Consider the following 25453-nt stretch of genomic DNA (forward strand, 5'->3'; position numbering starts at 1 on the left):
GGGAGCACCTCACTCCCCACATCAATAGCTTTAGTCTCCATCATCACTCCTTCAGTTCCATCTCTCCTCCATCTCTCCTCCATTTCTCACTCTCCCATTTCTCCTCTCTCTCTTCTGTTATCTTGCTCTCTTTCTCCTCAATTTCATCCCTCTTTCTCCTCCATTTCCTCACTCTCTCACTCTCTCACATACATTTAAGAGTCAACAATGTTAATGTGGGGCTGGAGTCATATATAGGCCCAGACCGGGTAAGGACGGCAAGTTTCCTTCCCTGAAGGACATTGGTGAACCAGTTGGGTTTTTATGACAATCCGAGAGCTTCAGGGTCACTTTTACTGAGACCAGATTTTTATTTCCAGATTTTTTATCCACTGAATTCGGATTCACAAACTGCCATGGTGGGATTCGAACTCACGTTCTCTGGATTTCCAGTCCAGCAACATAATCACTGCACTCCGGACCCCAACAATGAGCCCCCAGTAACCCCAGCATAAACAGGTATAGAATAAGCCCAGTCACAGCTCGAATATGGTTTCAGTTGACAGTCTCGTGTCTGAGGGGAGGCACCAGTTGGTTATGAACACAGACCAGGAGTACTGGGAGAGGGAGAGGTGTGACAGGCCCCAGCACGGAGCTCCGCGATCGCTGGCTAGTGCAGGAGTACTGGGAGAGGGAGAGGTGTGACAGGCCCCAGCATGGAGCTCCACAATTGCTGGCTAGTGCAGGAGTACTGGGAGAGGGAGAGGTGTGACAGGCCCCAGCACGGAGCTCCACGATTGCTGGCTAGTGCAGGAGTACTGGGAGAGGCAGAGGTGTGACAGACCCCAGCACGGAGCTCCGCGATCGCTGGCGAGAGCACAGAGAGACAGCACAAAACACACCACCGGCAATCCTCAATCCTCAATCCCACCCACCTTGCGAGTTCCCCAGGGTGTGGTCCACTTCTGGCCCTCTGAAGTAACTGGGGGCACGTCCGCTGTTCCAGTCCCAGTCCTTGGAGTCCTGGTTCAGAACGTTCTTCCAGCTGCACAGGTCTTGCTCAAAGTCACAGGCTCCTAGGAAGGAAAGACGAGACATTTCACCCCACCTGGTCTTCAGGAGAAGGTCTGAACGGTGTGGACTCAGTACCCGTGGAGTCTCCTGGCGTCTCCTCCCCCCCTCGGCCCAGCCCAATGAAACAGAACTGCCATCTGCGCCCAATGCCATCCTGAATTGAAGGGAGGGATGGTGTGGGATGTCGGGGAGGGTGCGTCACCTTTACAAGTTTACTTCAGCAGTGCCCCGCCTCGATACAAACAACGTAAGGTGGAGGGACCCACAGCAGCTCCCTCCCCACCTGGGGAACCCCAACGCACTTCTGGGCCGGAGTTAAAGGTCTTCGGCTCCTGGTGGAGCCATCCTGCCCGCTGATCCCCCTCCACCATCGAATACCTTAGTCTAGGTACGGCCTGCTGAGCCTCAGCACGACCGAGGCCAGTTCCTAGCGGGCCAGGGCTCTTTAAGGGCCATGGGGTGGAATTGCTGGGGACCTCACCAGACGCGCCCCAGATAAAGGGATGGCAGGCGAAAAACCAGCCCACTGCCCCAGAAACACGGGGTGAGGTCTGGACAGAGCCGGGCGATCGTCCCTTTGTCCAACTACCGGTCCATAGATGAGCTGAGCTTCCGCCCAGGCCCCGGCCGGAATTCGGGGCCTCTGTTTCTTCAGCGGAGAGAGAGTTACTCGCTGTGTGAGTGTACAGTGTTACCCAGTGTCCCCAACGCCTGAGGGAGGCTTGGGCGGTACCTGGTGTAACACCAGATCCGGAGGTGGTGCAGTTCCTGGCACTGACCATTGCCGAGACCTCCCTCCTAGAGGTTGGGTGAGGACAGGATGCGCCGGCCGGCCTCAGTCAGGTGGCTGAACGTCACTTACCCATTCTGGGACATTCCGTGTGCCCAAACGTGACATCATCGATCGCGATGTGTGACTCGGCAGCTCCTCCGCCAACCGCTTCAAACATCAACTGTAGGAGAAGAGCCGTTAGTGACCCCGGTAATACCGAACACCCCCCTGGTGACACCGAACAACCCCCCGGTGACACCAAACCCACTCCCGGTAACACTGAACAACCCCCCGGTGACACCAAACCCACTCCCGGTAACACTGAACACACCCCCGGTGACACCAAACCCACTCCCGGTAACACTGAACACACCCCCGGTGACACCAAACACACTCCCGGTGACACTGACCCCACCCCCGGTGACACCAAACCCACTCCCGGTAACACCAAACCTACCCCGGTGACACCGAACACACTCCCGGTGACACCGAACACACTCCCGGTGACACAGAACACACCCCCGGTAACACAGAACAAACTCCCGGTAACACAGAACACACTCCCGGTGACACCGAACACACTCCCGGTAACACCAAACCCACTCCCGGTGACACCGAACACACTCCCGGTGACACCGAACACACTCCCGGTAACACCAAACACACTCCCGGTGACACCGAACACACTCCCGGTAACACCAAACACACTCCCGGTGACACCGAACACACTCCCGGTAACACCAAACACACTCCCGGTAACACAGAACACACCCCCGGTAACACAGAACACACCCCCGGTAACACCGAACACACTCCCGGTAACACAGAACACACCCCCGGTAACACAGAACACACTCCCGGTAACACCGAACACACTCCCGGTGACACCGAACACACTCCCGGTGACACCGAACACACTCCCGGTAACACAGAACACACTCCCGGTAACACAGAACACACTCCCGGTGACACCGAACACACTCCCGGTAACACAGAACACACTCCCGGTAACACAGAACACACCCCCGGTAACACCGAACACACTCCCGGTAACACAGAACACACTCCCGGTAACACAGAACACACCCCCGGTAACACCGAACACACCCCCGGTGACACCGAACACACTCCCGGTAACACTGAACCCACTCCCGGTAACACCGAACACACCCCCGGTATCACAGAACACACTCCCGGTAACACCGAACACACTCCCGGTAACACCGAACACACTCCCGGTAACACCGAACACACTCCTGGCACCACTGAACTCAACCCCAGTAACACCGAACACACTCCCGGTGACACCCAACACACTCCCGGTGACACAGAACACACTCCCAGTAACACAGAACACACCCCCGGTAACACAGAACACACCCCCGGTAACACCGAACACACTCCCGGTAACACAGAACACACCCCCGGTAACACAGAACACACTCCCGGTAACACCGAACACACTCCCGGTGACACCGAACACACTCCCGGTGACACCGAACACACTCCCGGTAACACAGAACACACTCCCGGTAACACCGAACACACTCCCGGTAACACAGAACACACTCCCGGTAACACAGAACACACCCCCGGTAACACCGAACACACCCCCGGTGACACCGAACACACTCCCGGTAACACTGAACCCACTCCCGGTAACACCGAACACACCCCCGGTATCACAGAACACACTCCCGGTAACACCGAACACACTCCTGGCACCACTGAACTCAACCCCAGTAACACCGAACACACTCCCGGTGACACCCAACACACTCCCGGTGACACCGAACACACTCCCAGTAACACAGAACACACCCCCGGTAACACAGAACACACCCCCGGTAACACAGAACACACTCCCGGTAACACAGAACACACTCCCGGTAACACAGAACACACTCCCGGTGACACCGAACACACTCCCGGTGACACAGAACACACTCCCGGTAACACAGAACACACCCCCGGTAACACCGAACACACTCCCGGTAACACCGAACACACTCCCGGTAACACTGAACCCACTCCCGGTAACACAGAACACACTCCCGGTAACACCGAACACACTCCCGGTAACACAGAACACACTCCCGGTAACACAGAACACACTCCCGGTAACACCGAACACACTCCCGGTAACACAGAACACACCCCCGGTAACACAGAACACACCCCCGGTAACACTGAACACACTCCCGGTAACACAGAACACACTCCCGGTGACACCGAACACACTCCCGGTAACACAGAACACACTCCCGGTAACACAGAACACACCCCCGGTAACACAGAACACACTCCCGGTAACACAGAACACACCCCCGGTAACACAGAACACACTCCCGGTAACACCGAACACACTCCCGGTAACACTGAACCCACTCCCGGTAACACCGAACACACTCCCGGTAACACTGAACCCACTCCCGGTAACACTGAACCCACTCCCGGTAACACCGAACACACCCCCGGTAACACAGAACACACTCCCGGTAACACCGAACACACTCCTGGCACCACTGAACTCAACCCCAGTAACACCGAACACACTCCCGGTGACACCGAACACACTCCCGGTAACACAGAACACACCCCCGGTAACACAGAACACACTCCCGGTAACACAGAACACACTCCCGGTAACACAGAACACACCCCCGGTAACACAGAAAACACTCCCGGTGACACCGAACACACTCCCGGTAACACAGAACACACTCCCGGTGACACCGAACACACTCCCAGTAACACAGAACACACTCCCGGTAACACCGAACACACTCCCGGTGACACCGAACACACTCCCAGTAACACAGAACACACTCCCGGTAACACAGAACACCCCCCCGGTAACACAGAACACACTCCCGGTAACACAGAACACACCCCCGGTAACACCGAACACTCCCGGTAACACTGAACCCACTCCCGGTAACACCGAACACACCCCCGGTGACACCGAACACACCCCCGGTAACACAGAACACACTCCCGGTAACACCGAACACACCCCCGGTGACACCGAACACACTCCCGGTAACACTGAACCCACTCCCGGTAACACCGAACACACCCCCGGTGACACCGAACACACTCCCGGTAACACCGAACACACTCCCGGTAACACTGAACCCACTCCCGGTAACACCGAACACACCCCCGGTAACACAGAACACACTCCCGGTAACACCGAACACACCCCCGGTAACACCGAACACACCCCCGGTAACACAGAACACACTCCCGGTAACACCGAACACACCCCCGGTGACACCGAACACACTCCCGGTAACACCGAACACACTCCCGGTAACACCGAACACACTCCCGGTAACACCGAACACACTCCTGGCACCACTGAACTCAACCCCAGTAACACCAACCCACTCCCGGTGACAACAAAGCCACTCCCAGTAACACCGAACACACCCCCGGTAACACAGAACACACTCCCAGTAACACCGAACACACCCCCGGTGACACCGAACCCTCCGCAAGTATGGCAGGGTCTTCAGGTATATTTGGTGGTGTGACGGCCGTGTGCACAGCTCAGCTCCGGTGCCTGCTGGTCCCCGACATACGTTCCATTATCTTCAATTATTAAATACTGTATTTGGTGTTTGAAAACACTGCCCCCAATATGACTTCTTTTACGCAGTGACTTGTTATGACCTGGAATGCGCTGCCTGAAACAGACTCAATAATAACTATCAAAGGATAATTGGATAACTACTTGGAAAGGAAAAATTTACAGGGCTACAGGGAAAGAGCAGGGGAGTGGGAGTAATTGGATAGCTCTTTCAAAGAGCCAGCACAGGCACGATGGGCTGAAAGGCCTCCATCTGTGCTGTATCATACTATGATTCTATAAATGTAACTTGACTTTGCAACTGGCAGAGAATTCTATAGATTGCAGTCAACCCGCGACCTCTACCACCTGGAAGGACAAGAGCAGCAGGCACATGGGAACACCACCACCTGCACGTTCCCCTCCAAGTCACACACCATCCCGACTTGGAAATATATCGCCGTTCCTTCATCGTCGCTGGGTCAAAATCCTGGAACTCCCTTCCTAACAGCACTGTGGGAGAACCTTCACCACACGGACTGCAGCGGTTCAAGAAGGCGGCTCACCACCACCTTCTCAAGGGCAATTAGGGATGGGCAATAAATGCCGGCCTCGCCAGCGACGCCCACATCCCGTGAACGAATAAAAAAAAAGTCTCAGGATGAGGGATTGGCCATTCAAGACTGAGATGAGGAGGAATTTCTTCACTCAGAGGGTTGTGAATCTTTGGAATTCTCTACCCCAGAGGGCTGTGGATGCTCAGTCATTGAGTATATTCAAGACTGAGATCGATAAATTTTTGGACTCTAGGGGAATCCAGGAATATGGGGATCGGGCGGGAAAGTGGAGTTGAGGTAGAAGATCAGCCATGATCTCATTGAATGGTGGAGCAGGCTCGAGGGGCCGTATGGCCTACTCCTGCTCCTATTTCTTATGTTCTTAAATTGAGGACAGGAAACCCATTAATACGATTTTGACGTAAGGCTGTCTTTTATTTTTTTTTATCGGTTTGCCTTCCGACTGAGCGGCCTGATTGACAGGCTGGTCTCAGTCGGACGGGAGGGCAGCTGGGGAGAGGGCGTGTTCTGGTAAGTCTGCAGCTAAGTCTTCATTTGTATGGATGGCGGGGGGGGGGGGGGGAGGGAGGAGCATGGGTGGGCATAGGTTGGCACGGGGGTCGTGAGTCATGGGGGGAGGGATCGGGAGTCAGTCACGGGGGGGGGGGGGGTGTCGGGATTGGGGGTCATCGCGGGGGTCTGCGATCATTGAGGGGGAGGATCAGGGGTCGGAGGGTCGGGGGTCGGAGGATCGGAGTTTGGGGTCGTGGGGGGGGAGGATCGAGATCGGGGATCGGGGGTCCACGATCGGGGGTCGGGTGTCTGCGATCGGTTTGGGGGGGTCAGTGCAGGTCGGCTTGTTGGGCCTGGGGAAAGTGCTCCTGCTCCTCCGGGCCCACAAGCTGTGCCTCTCTAGCCACCTACCTGCAGGCTCGGGCCTTCTCGCCTCCATTCACGAGGCGTAAAACAGAAGGCCTGAGAATCCCGGACCCCCAGGGTTGAAATCGGGAAGTCCAGAAAAATGGAGGCCCAAAGCCTCCATGAAAAGTTTTAAGGCCCAACCCGCCTCCTGGGAGCGGGTTGGCCACCTGCCTCTCTTCCTGCCCCGGTGAAAACCGGAAAAGGGCGGGATGGAGGCGGGTTGGAGGTGGGTCTGGAAATGGTGGCAATTTATAATGCACCCCCTGCCCCCAACCCACCCGTATTTTACTTTTAAAATTGAGCCCGTAGTGAGAGAGGAAATATTAAGGGGATTAGCATCTTTGAAAGTGGATAAATCACCAGGCCCGGATGAAATGTATCCCAGGCTGTTAAAAGAAGCCAGGGAGGAAATAGCGGAGGCTCTGAGCATCATTTTCCAAACTTCACTGGATACAGGCGAGGTGCCGGAGGATTGGAGGACTGCTAACATTGTACTGTTGTTTAAAAAGGGAGCGAGGGATCGGCCGAGTAATTACAGGCCAGTCAGCCTAACCTCGGTGGTGGGCAAATTATTGGAATCGATTCTGAGGGACAGGATAAACCGTCACTTAGAAAGGCACGGAGTAATCAAGGACAGTCAGCACGGATTTGTTAAGGGGAGGTCGTGTCTGACTAACTTGATTGAATTTTTTGAGGAGGTAACAAGGAGGGTCGATGAGGGTATTTGATGTGGTCTACATGGATTTTAGCAAGGCTTTTGACAAGGTCCCACATGGCAGACTGGTCAAAAAAGTAAAAGCCCATGGGATCCAAGGGAATGTGGCAAATTGATCCAAAATCAGCTCAGTGGCAGGAAGCAAAGGGTAATGGTCAACGGGTGTTTTTGTGACTGGATGGCAGTTTCCAGTGGGGTGCCGCAGGGCTCAGTACTCGGTCCCTTGCTTTTTGTGATATATATTAATGATTTAGACCTAAAGGTAAGGGCCATGATTAAGTTGTTTGCAGATGATACAAAAATTGGCCGTGTGGTTGATAGTGAGGAGGAAAGCTGTAGACTGCAAGAAGATATCAATGGACTGGTCAGGTGGGCAGAAAAGTGGCAAATGGAATTCAATCCGGAGAAGTGTGAGGTAATGCATTTGGGGAGAGCAAACAAGGCAAGGGAGTACACAATAAATGGGAGGATACTGAGAGGTGTAGAGGAAGTGAGGGACCTTGGAGTGCATGTCCACAGATCGCTGAAGGTAGCAGGACAGGTAGATAAGGTGGTTAAAAAGGCAAACAGGATACTTTCCTTTATTAGCCGAGGCATAGACTATGAGAGCAGGGAGGTTATGCTGGAACTGTATAAAACACTCGTTAGGCCACAGCTTGAGTACTGTGTACAGTTCTGGTCACCATAATTCAGGAAGGATGTAATTGCACTAGAGAGGGTACAGAGGAGATTTACGAGGATGTTGCCAGGACTGGAGAATTTTAGCTATGAGAAAAGATTGGATAGGCTGGGGTTGTTTTCCTTGGAACAGAGGAGGCTGAGGGGAGATTTAATTGAGGTGTATAAAATTATGAGGGGCCTCGATAGAGTGGATAGGGAGGATCTAATTCCCTTAGCAGAGAGGTCAATAACCAGGGGGCGTAGATTTAAAGTAATTGGTAGAAGGATTAGAGGGGAGCTGAGGAGAAATGTTTTCACCCAGAGGGTGGTGGGGGTCTGGAACTCACTGCCTGAAAGGGCGGTGGAGGCAGAAACCCTGAACTCATTTAAAAAATACTTGGATGAGCACTTGAAGTGCTGTAACCTACAGGGCTACGGACCAAGTGCTGGAAAGTGGGATTAGGCTGGATGGCTCATTTTCAGCCGGCACGGACACGATGGGCCAAATGGCCTCCTTCTGTTCGTAACTTTCAATGATTCTATGATTACACTGGACTATTGGAAAATTTGTATTAGTGATTACACTGAGCTTTTGTGGAGTTTGTACCAGTGATTACACTGGAATATTTGGGTGTTTGCAGCAGTGATTATACTGAGATATTGGGGAGTTATAATTAGTGATTACACTGGGATATTGGGGAGTTGTAATTAGTGATTACACTGGGATATTGGGGAGTTGTAATTAGTGATTACACTGGGATATTGGGGAGTTGTAATTAGTGATTGCACTGGGATATTGGGGAGTTTGTAATTAGTGATTACACTGGGATATTGGGGAGTTGTAATTAGTGATTGCACTGGGATATTGGGGAGTTTGTAATTAGTGATTACACTGGGATATTGGGGAGTTTGTAATTAGTGATTACACTGGGCTATTGGGGAGTTGTAATTAGTGATTACACTGGGCTATTGGGGAGTTGTAATTAGTGATTACACTGGGATATTGGGGAGTTGTAATTAGTGATTGCACTGGGCTATTGGGGAGTTATAATTAGTGATTACACTGGGATATTGGGGAGTTGTAATTAGTGATTACACTGGGATATTGGGGAGTTGTAATTAGTGATTGCACTGGGATATTGGGGAGTTTGTAATTAGTGATTACACTGGGATATTGGGGAGTTTGTAATTAGTGATTACACTGGGCTATTGGGGAGTTGTAATTAGTGATTACACTGGGCTATTGGGGAGTTGTAATTAGTGATTACATTGGGCTATTGGGGAGTTATAATTAGTGATTACACTGGGCTATTGGGGAGTTTGTAATTAGTGATTACACTGGGCTATTGGGGAGTTTGTAATTAGTGATTATACTGAGATATTGGGGAGTTATAATTAGTGATTACACTGGGATATTGGGGAGTTGTAATTAGTGATTACACTGGGATATTGGGGAGTTGTAATTAGTGATTGCACTGGGATATTGGGGAGTTTGTAATTAGTGATTACACTGGGATATTGGGGAGTTTGTAATTAGTGATTACACTGGGCTATTGGGGAGTTGTAATTAGTGATTACACTGGGCTATTGGGGAGTTGTAATTAGTGATTACACTGGGCTATTGGGGAGTTATAATTAGTGATTACACTGGGCTATTGGGGAGTTTGTAATTAGTGATTACACTGGGCTATTGGGGAGTTTGTAATTAGTGATTACACTGGGCTATTGGGGAGTTTGTAATTAGTGATTACACTGGGCTATTGGGGAGTTGTAATTAGTGATTACACTGGGCTATTGGGGAGTTGTAATTAGTGATTACACTGGGCTATTGGGGAGTTGTAATTAGTGATTACACTGGGATATTGGGGAGTTTGTAATTAGTGATTACACTGGGCTATTGGGGAGTTGTAATTAGTGATTACAATGGGCTATGGGGAGTTGTAATTAGTGATTACACTGGGCTATTGGGGAGTTGTAATTAGTGATTACACTGGGCTATTGGGGAGTTGTAATTAGTGATTACACTGGGATATTGGGGAGTTTGTAATTAGTGATTACACTGGGCTATTGGGGAGTTGTAATTAGTGATTACACTGGGCTATTGGGGAGTTGTAATTAGTGATTACACTGGGCTATTGGGGAGTTTGTAATTAGTGATTACACTGGGCTATTGGGGAGTTATAATTAGTGATTACACTGGGCTATTGGGGAGTTTGTAATTAGTGATTACACTGGGACATTGGGGAGTTTGTAATTAGTGATTACACTGGGATATTGGGGAGTTGTAATTAGTGATTACACTGGGCTATTGGGGAGTTTGTAATTAGTGATTACACTGGGATATTGGGGAGTTGTAATTAGTGATTACACTGGGCTATTGGGGAGTTGATGTTAGTGATTACACTGGGATATTAGGGAGTTTGTAATTAGTGATTACACTGGGATATTGGTGGAGTTTGTAATTAGTGATTACACTGGGATATTGGGGAGTTTGTAATTAGTGATTACACTGGGATATTAGGGAGTTTGTAATTAGTGATTACACTGGGATATTGGGGAGTTTGTAATTAGTGATTACACTGGGATATTGGGGAGTTTGTAATTCGTGATTACACTGGGATATTGGGGAGTTTGTAATTCGTGATTGCACTGGGATATTGGGGAGTTTGTAATTAGTGATTACACTGGGATATTGGGGAGTTTGTAATTAGTGATTACACTGGGATATTGGGGAGTTTGTAATTCGTGATTACACTGGGATATTGGGGAGTTTGTAATTAGTGATTACACTGGGATATTGGGGAGTTTGTAATTAGTGATTGCACTGGGATATTGGGGAGTTTGTAATTAGTGATTACACTGGGATATTGGGGAGTTTGTAATTAGTGATTACACTGGGATATTGGGGAGTTTGTAATTAGTGATTACACTGGGATATTGGGGAGTTTGTAATTAGTGATTACACTGGGATATTGGGGAGTTTGTAATTTGTGATTGCACTGGGATATTGGGGAGTTTGTAATTAGTGATTACACTGGGATATTGGGGAGTTTGTAATTAGTGATTACACTGGGATATTGGGGAGTTTGTAATTAGTGATTACACTGGGATATTGGGGAGTTTGTAATTCGTGATTGCACTGGGATATTGGGGAGTTTGTAATTAGTGATTACACTGGGATATTGGGGAGTTTGTAATTAGTGATTACACTGGGATATTGGGGAGTTTGTAATTAGTGATTACACTGGGATATTGGGGAGTTTGTAATTAGTGATTGCACTGGGATATTGGGGAGTTTGTAATTAGTGATTGCACCATGTCTATTTTCCCCACAGTGTTGCAACCATTGAGTTATTTGTTGAACAGTGCCAGGTGACTGAGACCGTCTCACTCCCGGGAACAGTCAGGAACTATTTTCAATCAGTCAGGGCAGAGGGCAGAGGGCAGAGAGCAGAGGGCAGAGGGCAGTACCTTCCAGTTGTGTGTTGTTTTAATGTTGACTTTGCTGAGACTCCATGTCAGCCCCTGCCCCACATTCATGCTCCACTCTCTCCTTTTCTCCTGTTTCTCTTCCTCCACATAAACGTTCAGAGTACCTGTAAAAAACAAAGGCCAGTGTGAGACAAGGCTAACGCTGGGCAAGATCAGTTTATTAACCCTTACCCGACTCACACAGGAAGGGGCAGGGGTCAGAAACTGAGCTTTGGGTCCAAACACTGAGTCTGAGGTGGTCCACGGCTGGACATGAGACCAGAATGTCTTGGATTGGAATCCTATCAGGGATCACTCAAACCTTCACCATTATAGAGGGAGCTTTACTCTGTATCTAACCCTGTACCTGCCCTGGGAGTGTTTGATGGGACAGTGTAGAGGGAGCTTTACTCTGTATCTAACCCGTGCCGTACCTGCCCTGGGAGTGTTTGATGGGACAGTGTAGAGGGAGCTTTACTCTGTATTTAACCTGTGCTGTACCTGCCCTGGGAGTGTTTGATGGGACAGTGTAGAGGGAGCTTTACTCTGTATCTAACCTGTGCTGTACCTGTCCTGGGAGTGTTTGATGGGACAGTGTAGAGGGAGCTTTACTCTGTATCTAACCCTGTACCTGCCCTGGGAGTGTTTGATGGGACAGTGTAGAGGGAGCTTTACTCTGTATCTAACCGGTGCTGTACCTGCCCTGGGAGTGTTTGATGGGACAGTGTAGAGGGAGCTTTACTCTGTATCTAACCCGTGCTGTACCTGCCCTGGGAGTGTTTGATGGGACAGTGTAGAGGGAGCTTTACTCTGTATCTAACCCGTGCTGTACTGCCCAGGGAGTGTTTGATGGGACAGTGTAGAGGGAGCTTTACTCTGTATCATTGTGTACGGTTGCTATTCACAGTGGCAGAGTTGTTGGTGGTGGGGAGTGTTGGACATGTTGGAGAGTTAATAATGTACTATAGTAACTGTAAGTGGGCGATGATCCAGCAGGTTGTCTGGTAACACAAGGAGAAGATGGAACATGAACAAGGGGGGATGAGTTTTGTTCTGCTCCCGATGATTTCGTATCGAAGGGAGTGCTGGCTTCTCTCTGGCAATCCCTGCCTGGAGCTGCCAGTCCAGACCGGAGACCTGAGTGAAGAGCAGAGATACCCTGAGCCGTTCTCTACTCTCCACATTGGCTCATCAGGCTCACTGTCAGCATCCCAGGAACCAGGAGACTCACTTCCAACCCTCCCACTTACCCCTGGCTGTAGTTTGTGTCTTATAACTAACTGTCCTATAACTAGATAGTGTCCTATAACTAGCTGTCCTATAACTAGATAGTGTCCCATAACTAACTGTCCTGTAACTAGATAGTGTCCCATAACTCGCTGTCCTATAACTAGATAGTGTCCCATAACTAACTGTCCTATAACAAGATAGTGTCCTATAACTAACTGTCCTGTAACTAGATAGTGTTCCATAACTAACTGTCCTATAACAAGATAGTGGCCGATAACTAACTGTCCTATAACTAGATAGTGTCCCATAACTAACTGTCCTGTAACTAGATAGTGTCCTATAACTAGCTGTCCTATAACTAGATAGTGTCCCATAACTAACTGTCCTGTAACTAGATAGTGTCCCATAACTCGCTGTCCTATAACTAGATAGTGTCCCATAACTAACTGTCCTATAACAAGATAGTGTCCTATAACTAACTGTCCTGTAACTAGATAGTGTCCCATAACTAACTGTCCTATAACAAGATAGTGTCCTATAACTAACTGTCCTATAATTAGATAGTGTCCCATAACTAACTGTCCTGTAACTAGATAGTGTCCCATAACTAGCTGTCCTATAACTAGATAGTGTCCCATAACTAACTGTCCTATAACTAGATAGTGTCCCATAACTAACTGTCCTGTAACTAGATAGTGTCCCATAACTAGCTGTCCTATAACTAGATAGTGTCCTATAACTAGCTGTCCTATAACTAGATAGTGTCCCATAACTAACTGTCCTGTAACTAGATAGTGTCCCATAACTAGCTGTCCTATAACTAGATAGTGTCCCATAACTAACTGTCCTATAACTAGATAGTGTCCCATAACTAGCTCTCCTATAACTAGATATGGGAGGTTAGCGAGGAAATTGCGGGTCCCCTAGCAGAGATATTTGAATCATCCACCGCTACAGGTGAGGTGCCTGAAGATTGGAGGGTAGCAAATGTTGTGCCTTTGTTTAAGAAGGGCGGCAGGGAAAAGCCTGGGAACTACAGACCGGTGAGCCTGACATCTGTAGTCGGTAAGTTGTTAGAGGGTATTCTGAGGGACAGGATCTACAGGCATTTGGAGAGGCAGGGACTAATTAGGAACAGTCAGCATGGTTTTGTGAGAGGAAAATCATGTCTCACGAATTTGATTGAGTTTTTTGAAGGGGTAACCAAGAAGATAGATGAGGGCTGTGCAGTAGACGTGGTCTACATGGACTTTAGCAAAGCCTTTGACAAGGTACCGCATGGTAGGTTGTTACATAAGGTTAAATCTCACGGGATCCAAGGTGAGGTAGCCAATTGGATACAAAATTGGCTTGACGACAGAAGACAGAGGGTGGTTGTAGAGGGTTGTTTTTCAAACGGGAGGCCTGTGTCCAGCGGTGTGCCTCAGGGATCGGTGCTGGGTCCGCTGTTATTTGTTATTTATATTAATGATTTGGATGAGAATTTAGGAGGCATGGTTAGTAAGTTTGCAGATGACACCAAGATTGGTGGCATTGTGGACAGTGAAGAAGGTTATCTAGGATTGCAACGGGATCTTGATAAATTGGGCCAGTGGGCCGATGAATGGCAGATGGAGTTTAATTTAGATAAATGTGAGGTGATGCATTTTGGTAGATCGAATCGGGCCTGGACCTACTCCGTTAATGGTAGGGCGTTGGGGAGAGTTATAGAACAAAGAGATCTAGGAGTACAGGTTCATAGCTCCTTGAAAGTGGAGTCACAGGTGGATAGGGTGGTGAAGAAGGCATTCAGCATGCTTGGTTTCATTGGTCAGAACATTGAATACAGGAGTTGGGGTGTCTTGTTGAAGTTGTACAAGACATTAGTAAGGCCACACTTGGAATACTGTGTACAGTTCTGGTCACCCTATTATAGAAAGGATATTATTAAACTAGAAAGAGTGCAGAAAAGATTTACTAGGATGCTACCGGGACTTGATGGTTTGACTTATAGGGAGAGGTTGGATAGACTGGGACTTTTTTCCCTGGAGAGTAGGAGGTTAAGGGGTGATCTTATAGAAGTCTATAAAATAATGAGGGGCATAGATAAGGTAGATAGTCAAAATCTTTTCCCAAAGGTAGGGGAGTCTATAACGAGGGGGCATAGATTTAAGGTGAGAGGGGAGAGATACAAAAGGGTCCAGAGGGGCAATTTTTTCACTCAAAGGGTGGTGAGTGTCTGGAACGAGCTGCCAGAGGCAGTAGTAGAGGCGGGTACAATTTTGTCTTTTAAAAAGCATTTGGACAGTTACATGGGTAAGATGGGTATCGAGGGATATGGGCCAAGTGCAGGCAATTGGGACTAGCTTAGTGGTATAAACTGGACGACATGGACATGTTGGGCACGGAACATTTAGATAAGCATAATTTAATAGGACAAAGTCAGCATGGCTTTATGAAGGGGAAGTCATGTCTGACAAATTTGCTTGAGTTCTTCGAGGATATAACGTATAGGGTGGATAAAGGGGAACCAGTGGACGTAGTGTATTTAGACTTCCAGAAGGCATTCGACAAGGTGCCACATAAAAGATTATTACTTAAGATAAAAAATCACGGGATTGGGGGTAATATTCTGGCATGGGTGGAGGATTGGTTATCAAACAGGAAGCAGAGAGTTGGGATAAATGGTTCATTTTCGGACTGGCAACCAGTAACCAGTGGTGTTCCACAGGGGTCGGTGCTGGGTCCCCAACTCTTTACAATCTATATTAACGATTTGGAGGAGGGGACCGAGTGCAACATATCAAAATTTGCAGATGATACAAAGATGGGAGGGAAAGTAGAGAGTGAGGAGGACATAAAAAACCTGCAAGGGGATATAGACAGGCTGGGTGAGTGGGCGGAGATTTGGCAGATGCAATATAATATTGGAAAATGTGAGGTTATGCACTTTGGCAGGAAAAATCAGAGAGCAAGTTATTTTCTTAATGGCGAGAGACTGGAAAGTACTGCAGTACAAAGGGATCTGGGGGTCCTAGTGCAAGAAAATCAAAAAGTTGGTATGCAGGTGCAGCAGGTGATCAAGAAAGCTAACGGAATGTTGGCTTTTATTGCTAGGGGGATAGAATATAAAAACAAGGAGGTATTGCTGCAGTTATATAAGGTATTGGTGAGACCGCACCTGGAATACTGCATACAGTTTTGGTCTCCATACTTAAGAAAAGACATACTTGCTCTCGAGGCAGTACAAAGAAAGTTCACTCGGTTAATCCCGGGGATGAGGGGGCGGACATATGAGGAGAGGTTGAGTAGATTGGGACTCTACTCATTGGAGTTCAGAAGAATGAGAGGCGATCTTATTGAAACATATAAGATTGTGAAGGGTCTTGATCGGGTGGATGCAGTAAGGATGTTCCCAAAGATGGGTGAAACTAGAACTAGGGGGCATAATCTTAGAATAAGGGGCTGCTCTTTCAAAACTGAGATGAGGAGAAACTTCTTCACTCAGAGGGTGGTAGGTCTGTGGAATTTGCTGCCCCAGGAAGCTGTGGAAGCTACATCATTAGATAAATTTAAAACAGAAATAGACAGTTTCCTAGAAGTAAAGGGAATTAGGGGTTATGGGGAGCGGGCAGGAAATTGGACATGAAGCTGAGTTCGGATCGGTCAATGCCCTGTGGGTGGCGGAGAGGGCCCAGGGGCTATGTGGCCGGGTCCTGCTCCGACTTCTTGTGTTCTTTAGATTTGTGGTTGGGATCAGATCAGCCATGATCTTATTGAATGGCGGAGCAGGCTCGAGGGGCCGATTGGCCTACTCCTGCTCCAATTTCTTATGTTCTTATGTTCTTATGTTCTATGATTCTAGATAGTGTCCCATAACTAGCTCTCCTATAACTAGATAGTGTCCTTTAACTAACTGTCCTATAACTAGATAGTGTCGCATAACTAGCTCTCCTATAACTAGATAGTGTCCCATAACTAGCTCTCCTATAACTAGATAGTGTCCCATAACTAACTGTCCTATAACTAGATAGTGTCCCATAACTAGCTGTCCGAGAATGAGCTGTCCTATAACTAGATAGTGCCTATAACTAACTTTCCTATAACTAGATTGTGTCCTATAACTAACTGTGCTATAACTAGATAGTGTCCTATAACTAGCTGTGCTATAACTAGATAGTATCCCTAACTAGCTGCCCTATAACTAGATGGTGTCGTATAACTAGTTTTGCTATAACTAGATAGTGTCCTGTAACTAACTGTCCTATAACTAGATAATGTGTTATAACTAGATTGTGTCCTTTAACTAGCTGTCCTGTAACTAGTTAATGTCATAACTAGCTGTCCTGTAATTAGTGCTGGTTATAGTGCTGTATAACTAGTCCAGTAGATTGTGCTGCAATGGATTAGTAAGTGATTGGGGATTATAATCCCTTGTCTCAGGGTCAGTATTCCCACCTCTCAGTCAGGAGGTTGTGGGTTCGAGCCCTACTCCAGACAGTCCCGGGGAGGGGAGACCGGAGCTCCAGACAGTCCCGGGGAGGGGAGACCGGAGCTCCAGACAGTCCCGGGGAGGGGAGACTGGAGCTCCAGACAGTCCCGGGGAGGGGAGACCGGAGCCCCAGACAGTCCCGGGGAGGGGAGACCGGAGCCCCAGACAGTCCCGGGGAGGGGAGACCGGAGCCCCAGACAGTCCCGGGGAGGGGAGACCGGAGCCGCAGACAGTCCCGGGGAGGGGAGACCGGAGCCCCAGACAGTCCCGGGGAGGGGAGACCGGAGCCCCAGACAGTCCCGGGGAGGGGAGACCGGAGCCGCAGACAGTCCCGGGGAGGGGAGACCGGAGCCCCAGACAGTCCCGGGGAGGGGAGACCAGAGCTCCAGACAGTCCTGGGGAGGGGAGACCAGAGCTCCAGACAGTCCTGGGGAGGGGAGACCGGAGCCCCAGACAGTCCTGGGGAGGGGAGACCAGAGCTCCAGACAGTCCTGGGGAGGGGAGACCAGAGCTCCAGACAGTCCTGGGGAGGGGAGACCGGAGCCGCAGACAGTCCTGGGGAGGGGAGACCGGAGCCGCAGACAGTCCCGGGGAGGGGAGACCGGAGCTCCAGACAGTCCTGGGGAGGGGAGACCAGAGCTCCAGACAGTCCTGGGGAGGGGAGACCAGAGCTCCAGACAGTCCTGGGGAGGGGAGACCGGAGCCGCAGACAGTCCTGGGGAGGGGAGACCGGAGCCCCAGACAGTCCCGGGGAGGGGAGACCGGAGCTGCAGACAGTCCTGGGGAGGGGAGACCGGAGCCCCAGACAGTCCCGGGGAGGGGAGACCGGAGCCCCAAACAGTCCCGGGGAGGGGAGACCGGAGCCCCAGACAGTCCCGGGGAGGGGAGACCGGAGCCCCAGACAGTCCCGGGGAGGGGAGACCAGAGCTTCAGACAGTCCCGGGGAGCGGAGACCGGAGCTTCAGACAGTCCTGGGGAGGGGAGACCGGAGCTTCAGACAGTCCCGGGGAGGGGAGACCGGAGCCCCAGACAGTCCTGGGGAGGGGAGACCGGAGCTCTGGGTCTCTGACTACTGGCTTGACATCCAGTGGGATACTGGAGTCCAGTGGGAGAGGAGTAGCTCCCCCTACCTCTCCACTGCATCGTGCCACTTCCTCATGGGAGGGAGTTGTGAGTCTGACTAATGACCGGGGACCTCATTACACAAACAGTTGAGAAGAAGAGTTTAAATAAAAGGGAGCCATTGGCTGGCCAAGGAAGAAAGGAGTGAGCTTGCTCGATGCCTCACCTGGTCTGTGGTTGTATCAGAGAGTTCTCTGAATCCTCCCCACACAGAACCAAAGTTATCGCTGTTGGCACAGACAGCACAACATGGCACCAAAAGTCAGGGCGAACCTGGGGGAACGTTCCCTCAGGGCACCCTGAGAGGGGAGGTGAATGAGATCGAGAGGGGTAAGGACAGTAGAGAGGGCACGGAGGAGAGAGAGAGAACAAAGAGTAACAGGAGGGAGAGTGAGGACAAGAATACTGCAACAAAAACGGCTACGTTTGGTTTCGTGGCTGTCCCTTTAAATCCTGTCACAGCACTTAAGCAGTTTAAATAAAGAATTGCAGTTCAGATTCCTGTACCGGGACTTCTCTGGTACAAGGTTTCATCGGGAAGGAATGTGGTGTGATTGGTTCAGTTTGTGTGTGACTGACTGTTCATGTTTAGATTTGAATGTTGGGATGTTCAGGATTGGCGACGTCCTGTAACTCGTCCTGGGGCAGGAGAGATCGGGTCCTGTTCAAATCAGAGAGTCTGTTTGTAAATCACAGAGAAGGAACCAGTCAGCTTGAAACTCCTGAATGACCATAAAACTGGTTTGAACTTTAAAGAAACAGAGTTTGATGAATGAGTTTCCCACATTGGTAAGAAATGGAGGAAAGGAAACACGGGGCTGGGGATTTCCGCAGGGGCCCTCCTGATCGTACGCAACCGTTTTTATAGAATCATAGACTCTTACAGCACAGAGGGAGGCCATTCGGCCCATTGTGCCTGTGCTGGCTCTTTGAAAGAGCGATCCAATTAGTCCCACTCCCCTGCTCTTTCCCCATAGCCCTGTAAATATTTCCCCTTCAATATTTATCCAATTCCCTTTTGAAAGTTATTATTGAATCTGTTTCCCCCGCCCTTTCAGGCAGCGCATTCCAGATCATCACAACTCACTGCGGAAAACATTCCCTCTCACCTCCCCTCTGGTTCTGGGATTTCTGCAGGACTTTGGCTGAAGTTACGGCTAAACCTTTGGGGATTCACCGCACTGTGCCCAGTTACAACTCACTGACAAAGGGTTAACTCAGGTTGTGATCGTTTTATTATTGAGGAGTTAGGTGGGAGGCTGATCTCTGTGAATATTTAAATATGACACTATCTGTCTCTCTCTCATACACTGGGCCAGCTGTGATACTTCAAATTTAAGGCCCAGTCTGGTGTGACATTCTATCACCATTGAAAGTTAGATTGAGATGTTTTGGAGACATAAGATAAATTGAGAAACTAAAGAAATGGCCAGGCAGAGCTCGCTGTTCATCTCACAGGTGCAATACTGGAAGATTTTCTAACCTCGAGGCAAGGGTGGAAGGTGTGGGGAGTTGGGACTCACGGGCCAGAGAGGCCGAAGAGTAATATACAACACCGTTAACGTCCCAAAACATCCCACAGACAAAATCCAAAAAATGGATGCTGAGCCAGAGGAGGGGATGATACGAGGGGGTGACTGGAGGAGGGGATGGTACGAGGGGGTGACTGGAGGAGGGGATGATACGAGGGGGTGACTGGAGGAGGGGATGATACGAGGGGGTGACTGGAGGAGGGGATGATACGAGGGGGTGACTGGAGGAGGGGATGGTACGAGGGGGTGACTGGAGGAGGGGATAGTACGAGGGGGTGACTGGAGGAGGGGATGTTACGAGGGGGTGACTGGAGGAGGGGATGATACGAGGGGGTGACTGGAGGAGGGGATAGTACGAGGGGGTGACTGGAGGAGGGGATGGTACGAGGGGGTGACTGGAGGAGGGGATGGTACGAGGGGGTGACTGGAGGAGGGGATGGTACGAGGGGGTGACTGGAGGAGGGGATGGTACGAGGGGGTGACTGGAGGAGGGGATAGTACGAGGGGGTGACTGGAGGAGGGGATGGTACGAGGGGGTGACTGGAGGAGGGGATGGTACGAGGGGGTGACTGGAGGAGGGGATGGTACGAGGGGGTGACTGGAGGAGGGGATGGTACGAGGGGGTGACTGGAGGAGGGGATAGTACGAGGGGGTGACCAGAGGCTTGGTCAAAGAGGTAGGTTTTAAGGAGGGTCTTGAAAGGAGGAGAGAGAGGTAGAGAGGCGGAGAGAGGAGAGCGAGGCGGAGAGGAGAGGGAGGCGGAGAGGAGAGAGAGGGAGAGGGAGAGAGGAGGAGAGGAGAGAGAGGCGGAGAGGCGGAAAGGGATGGAGAAGAGAGAGACGGAGAGGAGAGAGAAGAGGAGGGGAGAGAGGGGCGGAGAGGTGGAGAGGAGGAGAGGTTTAAGGAGCATGGTACATAGGTATCTGAAGGCACGGCCACCAGTGGTGGGGCAGAGGATGGGGGAGATGCAGGAGACGCCAAAGTGTGGGGAATGTAGAGGTGGGTAGGAGGGGAGTGTTGTCGGGCTGGAGGAGGTTACAGAGATTGGGGGGGGGGGGTGAGGCCATGGTGGGATTGAAGGTTGAAAGAAGTCCCAAAAGCATAAAGAGGTGGAGGATGAGAACAGAAAGTTCTGAATGTTCTAAACATGATTGGAGTGTCTGTACAGGGGCACACGCACGCGCACGCACACACATGCACACACACACGAACACACACACACACACACACGAACACACACACGCACACACACACGCACACACGGTCTGGGAGCAGCTCCAGTAACAGGGAGCTGAGCCTCAGCCTTGTACACACACACACACACACACACACGAACACACACACGCACACACACACGCACACACGAACACACACACGGTCTGGGAGCAGCTCCAGTAACAGGGAGCTGAGCCTCAGCCTTGTACACACGTGTCTCTACAGCACAGTACACAGTCCGTGAGTCAGTCTAACTCGGGGTGGGAGTCATGGGGTGGGTCGGTGGGGGAGGCAGTGGGGGCCAAGGCAGACAGTAAACCATCTGACCCTCCTCGGTGTGAGGCCTGGGAGATTTTCTGCACTGACCCCCTGGTCTCTCGCCCGATCCCAGTGGGAAGCAGCAGCTGGCTGGAGGGCAGATGTGGGATTCCAGGCAGCCGGGAAGCTGAAGGATCGGTCCCTGGCCCTCAGGTACTTGGTTAGTGGGGGGGGGGAAGGTCGGGGGTCAGGGGTCAGGAGGGCCTCCTGGTCAGGGGAATGGGGAGTGAAGCCCGGGGGTTAGAGAGGCCCAAGGTGGACACTCCATTCTGGGCCAGTCTGGGCCCCGCCTCCTCCCCCCGCTCGGTTGGCCCGGGCCAGTCTGGGCCCCGCCTCCTCCCCCCGCTCGGTTGGCCCGGGCCAGTCCGGGCCCCGCCTCCTCCCCCCGCTCGGTTGGCCCGGGCCAGTCCGGGCCCCGCCTCCTCCCCCCGCTCGGTTGGCCCGGGCCAGTCCGGGCCCCGCCTCCTCCCCCCGCTCGGTTGGCCCGGGCCAGTCCGGGCCCCGCCTCCTCCCCCCGCTCGGTTGGCCTGGTGATGAGGCCTACCTGCTCAGGCCTAGGCCTAAAATTACAGTCAGGCCCCGATGACATCATTGGAGCCCAATCTGCATATTTAAAGAAGGACCCCGCTGGGTTGGGGTGGCTGACCCTCTCGCCTGCTCAGAACACCGGGTTAAGACCAGGACCCGCGGGATCGGTGTGGGTAAATCACAGCGCCATTTTAACGCCCCGCTTGCCCAGTTTCCTGTGGTTGGGCACGGTTAAAAACTGACTGTTAAGTGTGTTATTCTGATCGCAATCCAGGGCACTGCCACATTCGGCCGACAGAACCCACAGTAGCGTGGGCTCTGGTCAGTATGAGTTTACAGGACCATAAACACTTACTGGCCGATGTATTTGGAACACGCAGAGCACATCAGAGTCCGAGTCGCCACGGGTGAGGAAGGATCCAAGGCCCACGGCGATGGCAACTTGGTTAGGAGGAGGACGAGTGATGAGCAAATCATGAGGTGGTGATCAGGTGTTACTGAGCCTGGGTACGTATCAGCAGTGGGAAGGGAAGGGTCAGACTCTGAGGGGTCTGAAGGTGAAGCCCTTACCTGGAGTCTCGCCATTCATCTGGAACCAGAACTGCAGGCACATTACGGCATCCCTCGGCTCCTGGATTGGTGAAACCAGCAGCATCGTCTCGCTTCTCGGAAGGACCCCCTGGCTGGTGTCTGCCAGCATGTAGTGTCCTACAGACAACAGAAACAAACAGCCCTGGTTACTGGCCCCAACAAGCTCAGTCTGAGGGGATTTAAACTGCTCATCTAGATAGGGCTAGTCAGAGTAGGAATGACAGGATAGCTAGGATGAATACGTGGCTTGAGAGATGGTGCAAGAGGGAGGGATTCAAATTCCTGGGCCATTGGAACCGGTTCTGGGGGAGGTGGGACCAGTACAAATTGGACGGTCTGCATCTGGGCAGGACTGGAACCAATGTCCTAGGGGGAGTGTTTGCCAGTGCTGTTGGGGAGGGTTTAAACTAATGTGGCAGGGGAATGGGAACCGATGCAGGAAGTCAGTGGGAAGTAAAGTGGTGACAGAAACAAAAGGCAGTAAGGGAGAGTGTACAGAACATGACCGGACAGATAGTCTGAGAAAGCAGGGCAAAGACCAAGGGAAGTCTAGATTAAACTGCATTTATTTCAATGCAAGAAGTCTGATGGGCAAGGCAGATGAACTCAGGGCATGGATGGGTACATGGGACTGGGATGTTATAGCTATTACTGAAACATGGCTAAGGGAGGGGCAGCATTGGTAGCTCAATGTTCCAGGGTACAGATGCTATAGGAAAGATAGAGCAGGAGGTAAGAGAGGAGGGGGAGTTGCGTTCTTGATTAGGGAGAACATCACGGCAGTAGTGAGAGGGGATATATCCGAGGGTTCGCCCACTGAGTCCATATGGGTAGAACTGAAAAATAAGAAGGGAGAGATCACTTTGATAGGATTGTACTACAGACCCCCAAATAGTCAACGGGAAATTGAGGAGCAAATATGTAAGGAGATTACAGACAGCTGCAAGAAAAATAGGGTGGTAATAGTAGGGGACTTTAACTTTCCCAACATTGACTGGGACAGCCATAGCATTAGGGGCTTGGATGGAGAGAAATTTGTTGAGTGTATTCAGGAGGAATTTCTCATTCAGTATGTGGATGGCCCGACTAGAGAGGGGGCAAAACTTGACCTCCTCTTGGGAAATAAGGAAGGGCAGGTGACAGAAGTGTTAGTGAGGGATCACTTTGGGACCAGTGATCATAATTCCATTAGTTTTAAGATAGCTACGGAGAATGATAGGTCTGGCCCAAAAGTTAAAATTCTAAATTGGGGAAAGGCCAATTTTGATGGTATTAGACAGGAACTTTCAGAAGTTGATTGGGAGAGTCTGTTGGCAGGCAAAGGGACGTCTGGTAAGTGGAAGGCTTTCAAAAGTGTGTTAACCAGGGTTCAGGGTAAGCACATTCCTTATAAAGTGAAGGGCAAGGCTGGTAGAAGTAGGGAACCTTGGATGACTCGGGAGATTGAGGCCCTAGTCAAAAAGAAGAAGGAGGCATATGACATGCATTGGCAGCTGGGATCAAGTGGATCCCTTGAAGAGTATAGAGATTGCCGGAGTAGAGTTAAGAGAGAAATCAGGAGGGCAAAAAGGGGACATGAGATTGCTTTGGCAGATAAGGCAAAGGAGAATCCAAAGAGCTTCTACAAGTACATAAAGGGCAAAAGAGTAACTAGGGAGAGAGTAGGGCCTCTTAAGGATCAACAAGGTCATCTATGTGCGGAACCACAAGAGATGGGTGAGATCCTGAATGAATATTTCACATCGGTATTTACGGTTGAGAAAGGCATGGATGTTAGGGAACTTGGGGAAATAAATAGTGATGTCTTGAGGAGTGTACATATTACAGAGAGGGAGGTGCTGGAAGTCTTAACGCGCATCAAGGTAGATAAATCTCCGGGACCTGATGAAATGTATCCCAGGACGTTATGGGAGGTTAGGGAGGAAATTGCGGGTCCCCTAGCAGAGATATTTGAATCATCGACAGCTGCAGGTGAGGTGCCTGAAGATTGGAGGGTAGCAAATGTTGTGCCTTTGTTTAAGAAGGGCGGCAGGGAAAAGCCTGGGAACTACAGACCGGTGAGCCTGACATCTGTAGTGGGTAAGTTGTTAGAGGGTATTCTGAGGGACAGGATCTACGGGCATTTGGAGAGGCAGGGACTGATTAGGAACAGTCAGCATGGTTTTGTGAGAGGAAAATCATGTCTCACGAATTTGATTGAGTTTTTTGAAGGGGTAACCAAGAAGATAGATGAGGGCTGTGCAGTAGACGTGGTCTACATGGACTTCAGCAAAGCCTTTGACAAGGTACCGCATGGTAGGTTGTTACATAAGGTTAAATCTCATGGGATCCAAGGTGAGGTAGCCAATTGGATACAAAATTGGCTTGACGACAGAAGACAGAGGGTGGTTGTAGAGGGTTGTTTTTCAAACTGGATGCCTGTGTCCAGCGGTGTGCCTCAGGGATCGGTGCTGGGTCCGCTGTTATTTGTTATTTATATTAATGATTTGGATGAGAATTTAGGAGGCATGGTTAGTAAGTTTGCAGATGACACCAAGATTGGTGGCATTGTGGACAGTGAAGAAGGTTATCTAGGATTGCAACGGGATCTTGATAAATTGGGCCAGTGGGTCGATGAATGGCAGATGGAGTTTAATTTAGATAAATGTGAGGTGATGCATTTTGGTAGATCGAATCGGGCCAGGACCTACTCCGTTAATGGTAGGGCGTTGGGGAGAGTTATA

General features: G+C 50.5%; 1 protein-coding gene across 1 annotated transcript in view; it reads right to left on the reverse strand.

Moving 5' to 3' along the window:
- LOC137311633 (apical endosomal glycoprotein-like) overlaps positions 1 to 25453 on the reverse strand; it is a 90609-nt gene that overhangs the window by 61432 nt on the left and 3724 nt on the right. The window contains exons 2-5 of the mRNA XM_067978739.1: positions 22710 to 22847; positions 11724 to 11848; positions 1916 to 2006; positions 915 to 1055 (exon numbers count right to left, since the gene is read on the reverse strand). Of these exons, the coding sequence (XP_067834840.1) occupies positions 915 to 1055; positions 1916 to 2006; positions 11724 to 11848; positions 22710 to 22847 (495 nt within the window). The remainder of the gene's footprint in view (positions 1 to 914; positions 1056 to 1915; positions 2007 to 11723; positions 11849 to 22709; positions 22848 to 25453) is intronic.

This window comes from Heptranchias perlo, unplaced genomic scaffold (genome assembly GCF_035084215.1).
Source record: "Heptranchias perlo isolate sHepPer1 unplaced genomic scaffold, sHepPer1.hap1 HAP1_SCAFFOLD_378, whole genome shotgun sequence".
Classification (NCBI taxonomy): Eukaryota; Metazoa; Chordata; class Chondrichthyes; order Hexanchiformes; family Hexanchidae; genus Heptranchias; species Heptranchias perlo.